Source organism: Ipomoea triloba, chromosome 7, assembly GCF_003576645.1.
Source record: "Ipomoea triloba cultivar NCNSP0323 chromosome 7, ASM357664v1".
In the NCBI taxonomy this organism is placed as follows: domain Eukaryota; kingdom Viridiplantae; phylum Streptophyta; class Magnoliopsida; order Solanales; family Convolvulaceae; genus Ipomoea; species Ipomoea triloba.
In genome coordinates, this window is record NC_044922.1 from 6833186 (window position 1) to 6842723 (window position 9538).

A 9538-nucleotide genomic window follows, 5' to 3' on the forward strand; every position below is an offset into this window, starting at 1 on the left:
ATAACCTATCATATTAATTTAATTTATTTATAAGTACATAATTTGTTAGTTGAAAGTATATAATATGTTAATTTCAGATATATAATCTAAATGTTTTTTTGTAGTAAGGTCTACAATGCAAGATGAATCATGTACATGTTATAATTTTCCAAGGGGAAGCAGTACATAGCACTGATGCAAAAATCGGCCTAAGCGTCCCTAGGCCGAGGCGAATTATCCTCTAGGTAGCCGCCTAGGCGCCTAACTCTGCCAACTCGGCCAAGTTTGCATTCAGCTGAGTTAACTCGGTCGAGTCGGTCTTGTTAATATAATATATATATATATATATATATATATATATATATATATATATATATATATATATATATATATATATATATGTTTATTTATTTATTAGCAAACCGCCTAGGTGCTAGTCTAAAAAGTGTCATATCAAGAAGAAGATTAGGAGGGATAGGCATCACACACACATAAACACGCATACACACACATTTATGTATGTATGAAACTTTAACAATGTAAGGATAATTTTTCCACTAAAAAATAATAATACAATATTTGAAAGGTAATGTATAATTGTACCCTTATAGAAATACAGACAAAATTAGAAATACCATAGTGACTTAAATTATTTTCAATAATGAAATGAAAAATTATAATTAGAATATTGCATAATCTTGTTCTAATATCTAAATACTAAAAATGAGATTAATTAAACGAAAAAAATGTTGAAAAATAATTTAAAGGTTTCTTATTTATAACATTTGACGCTCAACTTTAAATGTTATGTATATATTCCTGTTAATTAATTGGATAAAATTCAAATTAAATGTTATATTGTTGAGTATTAAGTTTTGTAACTTCTGTAAGTGACATTATGAGAAAAATAAAAATTGATACGGATAAGTGTGGACGCAAACTATAATTGTATAAATGAATGTATGTATGTATATATGTATGTAACTTTAATGATGTAAGAGTAATTTTGTCTGATAAAAAAATAATAGTGCAATATTTGAAAGGTAATGTACACTTTTATCATTATAGAAATACGGGCAAAAATTAGGAATATTATAATGATCCATTTCAATTATGAAATGAAAAAGCATAATTAAAATATTGAATCTTGTTCAAAATATTTAAAGAAAAAAAAAGTGTAACATAGCTTTGTTTTTTTAAAAAAAAAAAGTTAGAAAATGATTTTAAAGTTTCCTTATTTATAATATTTGATGCTCAACTTTGAATGCTAGGTATATGGTAGATTATTGTGTGGACCATTCCCACAAGTGACGATTCTCCTTGTGTCAGCTCCCGTGCCTCTCCAGGAGCGAATGTGGGTGGACCTGGACCGTTAAACGGACAGAGAAAGACCCCGTGAATTTACTAAAAAAAAGTGTGGACCATGAATGCAATATACATTTTTAATATACTAAAAGTACATTATTTATATACTGAATGTATATTATTTGATAATATATAAAAAATCATGTAATTTCAAATAATGTACTTTTTATTTATGGGTCACCATGGAATAATGATTTTTTGAGTACTATTGGCCCTATTACATGTACTATGTGCCAAAACATGACCATTGAGGCTCGAACCCATAATCTCGCATTCGAGAGAACCACTTTATGCCGCTTGACCACAAAGTCTTTGAAATAATAATTGTATATCATCTAGCTAATTAATTAACCAAATTTGACATTAAATTTTATATTGTTGACTGTTAAATTTTGTAACTTCTCTTAGAAACACCAAGGGGAAAAAAGGATAGAGATAAATGTGGAAAGATTTTATAATTGTACACACAAAAAAAAAAATTAAAAACTCATTATTACAAATAATTACACCAACACTTTGAATTACGATCTAAATAAATAAATTTAAAATTCAATTACCTATACACGAACATCTTCTTTACAATTGATACTTTTAAATACTTATTTAAAATAAACATTGAACATTATTCTATTCGCGTGCGAGATAAATTAGTACATATATATATATATATATACATAAGAAAAGAGAGTACAGGAAAATAACCCGAACCCTGCTTGCTTCTCGTGATCTTAACTGGATTTCTCCCCCACTTTACAAGTTGCCCCGTAACAATCAATTTCACCCAAAAAAACAGGGCAAGTGAAAAATCATTGAACAGCCTGTCCCATTCTGGTGGGCCCTACGTCGGCACAGACAAATGACAACTACTTAACATAAAATATCACTCATGAGTCATCAAACCTTGTTTGTGGCCTCTAATGCTCCCACGTGTCACCACAAAACTCGTCAGCCATCAATATTTGCCCTTAAGATACATTGAGCAGATGCAATCTATTCATTTCCATCTTGCCACTACTATACTCCTAAGCCATTCGTTTTTATATATTCCTTGAGATTTCTATTTTAGATACTTGAGTCAATCAACCAAATATGGTTATTGCTAACTGTGGCGGTGGTAGTGGTGGTGGTGATTCCATTATTAACTCACGATGTTTGCCTGGCGGGTGGGGTGCGGCCGCCGCGGCGAAACCGTGCGACTATTGTAAGATAGCCGTGGCGTTGGTGTTTTGTCGCGTGGATGCGGTTTTTATGTGCCTAGAGTGTGATGCTAAGGTCCATGCTACTAACAAATTAGGGTCCAAGCACGAGCGTGTGTGGGTGTGTGAGGTTTGCGAGCACGCGCCGGCGTCGGTCACGTGCAAAGCTGACGCGGCGGCGCTATGCGTCACGTGCGACCGCGACATCCACTCGGCTAACCCTTTGGCTCAGCGCCACGAGCGCATCCCGGTGACGCCGTTCTACGACACGGCGGAGTCTGTGGTCAAGTCCACCACCGCGGCTCTTTTGGTTCCGATTAACGATTCCAATCCCCCGAACTTCGCCCATGAGAATTTCGCCTCTGATCCCTGGAATTCTTCCGCTTCGATCACCTCCAAGCTGCCGGAAAACGCCCCCGCCGGGATGAAATCCGCGGAATTCTCGCTCTTCGACTCCGACAACTTCCTCGATTTTGAGTACCCGGTTTCCTGGGAATCAAATTCCCAAAACCAGTACAATTCCGACAGGGTTGTCCCAATCCAGACAATCAAAACGTCCGCTCCAATCATACCCCAAGAAAAACATTTCGAGATCGATTTCACAAGATCCAACCTAACTTCCTACAACTCCGGATTCACTAAACCTTCCTTAAGTGTAATTCCTCATTTCCCCTACTCCGATTACCCTTAATCTGCTTTAATTTTCCATGCACTGAACCTGTTTGATAAAATGTCTCAATCAGGTTTCATCCTCTTTAGACGTGGGAGTGGTCCCGGACGGGAGCTCGGTGTCGGAGATATCCTACCGGAACATCGGCGCCGGGAGCGTGGATTCCAGAGGCGGCTCGCAATGGAACGGAATGGATCGAGAGGCCAGGGTGCTGAGATACAGGGAGAAGAGGAAGAACAGAAAGTTCGAGAAGACGATACGCTACGCTTCCAGAAAGGCGTATGCGGAAACACGGCCACGAATCAAAGGGCGTTTCGCGAAGAGAACGGAGGTGGAATCGGAATCCGACATTGATACCTTGTTTTCATCGGCAGATTCTGCAGCTGATGTTGGTAGATTCAGCGTTGTTCCCTTGATATGGTAGGAATCAAGAAAAGAATTGACATGTTTAAAAGTGTTTGTAGTGTACTATAGTTTTTTCTTTTTTTGGTTCCTCTCTTTTTTATTCAAATTATTATGCAAATTATAATTAATCAATCCTCTCCCTGGGATTTTTTAATTTTTCGTTACTTTACCTAAAAAAAATGTTCTTGCATAGATCATATGATCTATTTCGAGCTAAAGCCATGATGTCAAACCGTATTAGGATAAGTTTGGAGGAGCGGCTGGAATATTCTGTAACAGCTTAGCTCCAATTGCTTTTTAGAATATTATTTAGATGAACTATGATTTGAGCAGTTAAAATGATTTACTGCCCCAATTATAAGTATTTCATTATGAATTATGATTTGAGCAGTTAGAATGGATTGTTGTCCCAATTATAAATATTTCACTTGGAGCTATAAGAGTTCGCTACACGAAAGTGCGATATTATCAATATAATTATTTCAATTTCACTATCACGACTCTAACTATTTCAAAATTACTGCAAAGGGAGTCTAAGTTTGCAATTTTAGATGAATAATCTTAAATTAAATCTCCATTCTCATCTCATATGTACTAGATAAGAGGAAATACTATACTTTTGGGTTATAATTGTTGAAGGAAAAAGTTTGCAGAGTTAAATTCTATATATGTTGGAAATTAATTTATTAATAATCTATAGAATTTTAGGATTAATGTTATTACTTATTAGTATGTGGTTAAGGTATGTTTTGGCCAGAGGGTAGAGCACAGGATCTGTTTCTGAATTATAATTGGCCAATAAACATTTTAGGTCCCACAGGTAAAATATAATAAAAAATAAAAATGTATATTTTAAAGAATTTAAGGCAATTGATTTATTGAATTCTTAGCAACTAGCAAATCTGTCTATATGTGGCACAGCATATCCAGTTGGAGTCTTTACTGGAATTAGGTTACCAAATTTTTAGTGATTCCGAATTCAATAGAAACAAAATAATTGAGAGTGAGAGGATAATTTTTTTTTTTGAGAGGATAAACTTTTATTTAGTTTATATTATGTGAATATCCAATTAAATTTTTGCCAAAGAACCTGTGGTCAAGTGGCACCCGGTGTCTCGCTTAACACTCCCACATGGATGATGGGAGTGGGTTCAAGCCTCAGTGGAGGCAACTGTTGACTTACTGTGCTTTAGTAGGTTGAGAAAAATAGTTATGGACAAATACTACATTGCGACATAGTTACCAGTACTAAAAAAAAAATAGATTTTTTTTTATCAGGAATTTGGTCTTTACATATCCTGCAGGGCATCCACCAAGGGAGCGAGTAGCCAAAAAATCTGCAGCCTTGTTTTGCTCACGATAGATATGGGCACTTCTAATTATGTCTTTTTTAATTAATATTTTATGTTCAAAATGTCCTTTCACATCCTTGGGCTGTGATCACCGGTCAATTACAAAGATGCGTTTTTTTTTTCCAATTAAAAGTATAAATGAATAGTTAAATTATACATTTATATTTTAAGTATTATATTCTTAACATATATTACCTAGTCAGCTTTCAAACTTCGGAATACAATTTAACTAATCAATTAATTTAAAATAAGTTTATAAACCTTATTTTACTAACATTGTAAAATGGTATGAATTTAGTCTTGACTTCAGGCAATTGATTTTGCTAATAGATATTTATTTCTAAAAGTAGGTAAGGCTATCTATAGGTACCTTTCAAGATATAAATATAAATAATGCTGCACTGGCCCCTCTGCCACCAGAGTAATCTTTTTCTGAAATTTGGTTGGCTTATCTTCTTTTTTTTTTAATTTTGTCTTTTTTCTTTGACTTTTATAAATGGAGTAATATAATAAATTAAGCGAATAAAGAAATGTGGAAATTATCAAGTTAGTGCTAATTCCACCGGCCTGTTTAGTGTAATTATTAATTTTTTTGGTTAGATCATGAAGTTTACTGAGCAGACCCTAACTGTACGAGACATACCATACTCAGACTAATTATTATTCGCACCGAGCCGGCTATTCCGACCACTCACGCCAACCAAGCTGGTTGTAAAAAGTATCTTTAAACCTTACTTTCTATAATTGTATAAAAATTATAATATAACCAATCAAAACTTGACAAAATTATTTAGTTTCTTGATCACCAAACAGACAACAGATTAGGTTGCATTTGGAATATATCAACCTTGAAAGCAGAAATTAGTTCAAAGAGCACACACTCACACACACACAATATATATATATATATATATATATATATATATATATATATATATATATATGTATGTATGTATGTATGTATGTATATATATAATTAAAAATTTCTAGATGAATCTTAGATGTAGTTCAAGAAGTTTCTAGTGACGTGATTGATCATGGTTGTATTAAAGATTAAAAGTATAAATAATTTTGGTATAGAAAATTGATTCAACGTATAGTAACTCTCGGAGATATTGAAGAGGCGTTTGTTACGTTGTGAGAATGGAATGATGTTAACGTTTGAAAAATAACATTTCAGTGAAACCAATAAATTTAAAGTTTTTGTTTGTCTTTTGGTTGCTATGCGCGACGAAAACTTGGGGGGCCACTTTCACCACATTGGTGCACCACCAATTATAGCATCCGCACACGACAGGCTCCACTTGACATGAAGTTGATGGCGGTCCCAATGCTCGTGAACTTCACGTGTGCCATGCCCCACCAATAAACCCTTGTCTTTTTTTATTTATTTTTAATAAATTTTATATACATAACATCGAAAAGACACCGTACCTATTATCTGAAATAAGAGGACGTGAGTTTGATTCGAATCAAATTGGACACGGTAAAAATTGAATCGGAATTGTCGATTCTGGTTTCGAACAAAAAATAAAGTAGGAAAGTCTGGTTTTTAAGAAAAAAAAAAGTTTCTAACCAACGGCTCAATTTAGAACTGCTAATTATGATTTATCATTTTTTGGAATCGTGAATTGGCACTAGTACAAAACAACGCATTTGCGTATGTTGTTGGAAGTAATTAACGTATGTTTTACAAGATTCTATGTTCGGCTTATGTTGTTGGTGGTTCAGAGAAATTGAACAGCAATTATATCTAATCTCATCCAAATTATTTTGACGGTTAACTTGATAACCATAAGATTCTATATTCGACTTATAGGAGAAGCAGCCTATTGAGCTTCTTAGTTTGTGTTGGAGCTAGTTTAATGCATTGTAGTCCTTTGTCCGTTTTTAATTAATGAATGAAGTTTTTAATTAAAGGGTTAATCAAATCTCATAATTGTGTTTTAAAAAATTGTCAATCAAACACTAATTATGATTTTGATTCCAATTTCTGATATGTAAACCTATGAATTAAACACACCCTAGAAAATGATTTCTGGAAAATGTTTTCTAGAAAATGAGTCATTTTCCAAAGAACAGTTTGATTTTCTGTGTTTGGTTGCATCTTGGAAAACTGTTATGGTGTATTTGGTTAATTTTCCAGAAAATGAGTGGAAAATGAGTAGAATATAATTATATAATTTTTTATTGTATTTAAAATACAAAAAGATATAAAATAATAATATTTATATAAAAAGAAAAGGAAAAAAAAAAAACAAGCGTCGCTATGGTTTCTGTCAGCGGAAACCAGAGCTCCGGCGGAAACCAGTCCGCCGGAACGAAGAGAGGGACGGCCAACCGTCCCTAGCACGAAGAGAGGGACGGCTAGCCGTCCCTAGCACGGGAGCACGGGGCGGAAAATGACTTCCGCTCATTTTGGGCGGAAGTCATGGTGTTATTTTTCCTGGTCAACGGAAATCATTTTCCGTTGACTGGGTTTTCCAAGCACTCCCAAACACGAAAAACCCGGAAAATGATTTCCGGAAATCATTTTCCGAGTTTCCAAACACACCCTAAATGTGTTAACGAGAACCTGAGGGTGTGGTTGAGTGGAAGAGACTCATTCATCCTTAACCAAAGGTCAAGCGTTCGATCATTGATTTTGAGTATGGAGCAAAAAACAAATGTGTTATACTCAAAAAAAAAATGTGTTAACGAGATTGAAACATGTAGTATTGTAGTTGGTACATCAGTGTATGAACAACTTAGCAGTGGACCAAATTGTGTCGATAAACTTGTCAGTAAAACAATTACACCGACCAAAGGAGGATATTAGAAATCTCCATGTTAGCAACTCCATGCATGGATGTCTGTTGTTGGAGCATTTATGGGGAGCAAAAAATAAATAAATAAAAACCTTTAAGATAGTGAATTGGTACTATATCGTTCTGCATCGGGTATAATTATAATGCATCTACAATACTTGATATGACTAGATATGCATTTTAGGTTGTATTTAGTATAAATTGGTATCACGTCAATCAATATAGATTTTTTTTTTCTAAATAAATCACTTAATGGGATTATTAAAGTTGTAATATAATCAAATAATCTAATAAGAGCTAATAAAGTTAAAATCTATAACTACAACGGAAATTAAAAAATGTTGGTCCAATTGTTTGTTGAAATAAATAGTTCATGTTATTTTGATTTTAATATTTTTTTTTTATTTTTTCTACTTTACATTCTATTATATCATTTACTTTTCGTCAATATAAACTTTAGTAACGAAATATTACATTAACTATTTATTATTCTTTAACTTCCTATCAATTATTTCATCCATAGAATTACTATTTTCACTGACTAAATAATTGAGTGCTAAAATAAATTTTTAAATTAAAAATAAACAATATTTAGCAAATGTACACCTTGATTAACTAGTAATAGGACATATATATTCTAATAACTCTACATTTGGGAATGTTTGACTCTAGATTTTGAAAATAATTGATAGTAACTTGGAGAAAAATTACCAAATGCATAATTAATTATCTACGAATGCACAATCATGTATTACAAGATGCACAATCGTAATTACAAAAATACCATCGCATTTTTTTGAAAAATACTTAACAATGTGTTTGGAGAATGTTTCAAGATGCGCAATAGGTAGCTTGTAGTTCTCACATGAGGAGTGATTCTCATGGGATGCTGCCCTTATATGTGTGTGTATGTGTGTGTGTGTGTAGAGCTGGGCTGGATGGTGTGGGGCAACTATGGTTGAAGTACTAAATGAAATATGTTTATATCCATTTAACATATTCCGATTCAAAATAATCATTACAATACAAATTTAATAAAATTTAGAATGAATCATTTATAAATGAGTCTATATTAAATTATTTTACAATATGTTTTTCAACGTACACTAATAAACAATCAATAAAAAAAAATTATTTCCAACTTGTTACAAAGTGTAGTATTAACTATATTAATGGTAAAAAAAAATAAAAATTGCTCTGTACTATTGAAATAATGAAAACCTTCACCCAAGTTTAAAAGATTATTAATTGTTTCTTGAAAACTACCATCATCACACCATAACATAATATCAATTATTTTTTGAAATACAAATATTGTACAATTTTTACATTAATTTATTAAATTAAATACAAAATTCACAACATAACCACAACATAAAGCCACAAAATTAACTTATAAATGCACCTTGATATCTATTTAGAATCAAACAAAGAAATTATTTAGAATAAATAATAGAATATGAAACAAAAATTAACCAAACAAGCTAGTAGTATATGACAAATCATCACTTTATAACGTATATGACGTATGTATGTATGGTTCTACAGAGAGGAAATAGTAGGTAACTTAAATTGAATGTAAATAAACTATATAAGGAATATATAATTTAAAACTCATAAGAGAGAACTGGAAATATTGAAAAGATGAAGAAGTGCGTAGTTTTGCCTGTAAAATTAATTTAAGTGGAAAGAGGGTTAAATATTTTAATAGTTCTACTACATGTACTCTTAAAATTTACTCCATGATGTCGCAAACAAAGATAA

At 32.7% G+C, this 9538-nt stretch overlaps 1 protein-coding gene across 1 annotated transcript; it reads left to right on the plus strand.

Annotated features, from left to right (window-relative positions):
* The first annotated feature begins 2354 nt into the window (after positions 1-2354).
* On the plus strand, positions 2355-4009 carry LOC116026249 (zinc finger protein CONSTANS-LIKE 5-like). The gene is made up of 2 exons (XM_031267732.1): positions 2355-3195; positions 3284-4009. Exons 1-2 carry the CDS (start codon positions 2434-2436, stop codon positions 3632-3634), a joined length of 1113 nt encoding a protein of 370 aa, XP_031123592.1. The 5' UTR covers positions 2355-2433; the 3' UTR covers positions 3635-4009.
* Positions 4010-9538: the final 5529 nt, after the last annotated feature.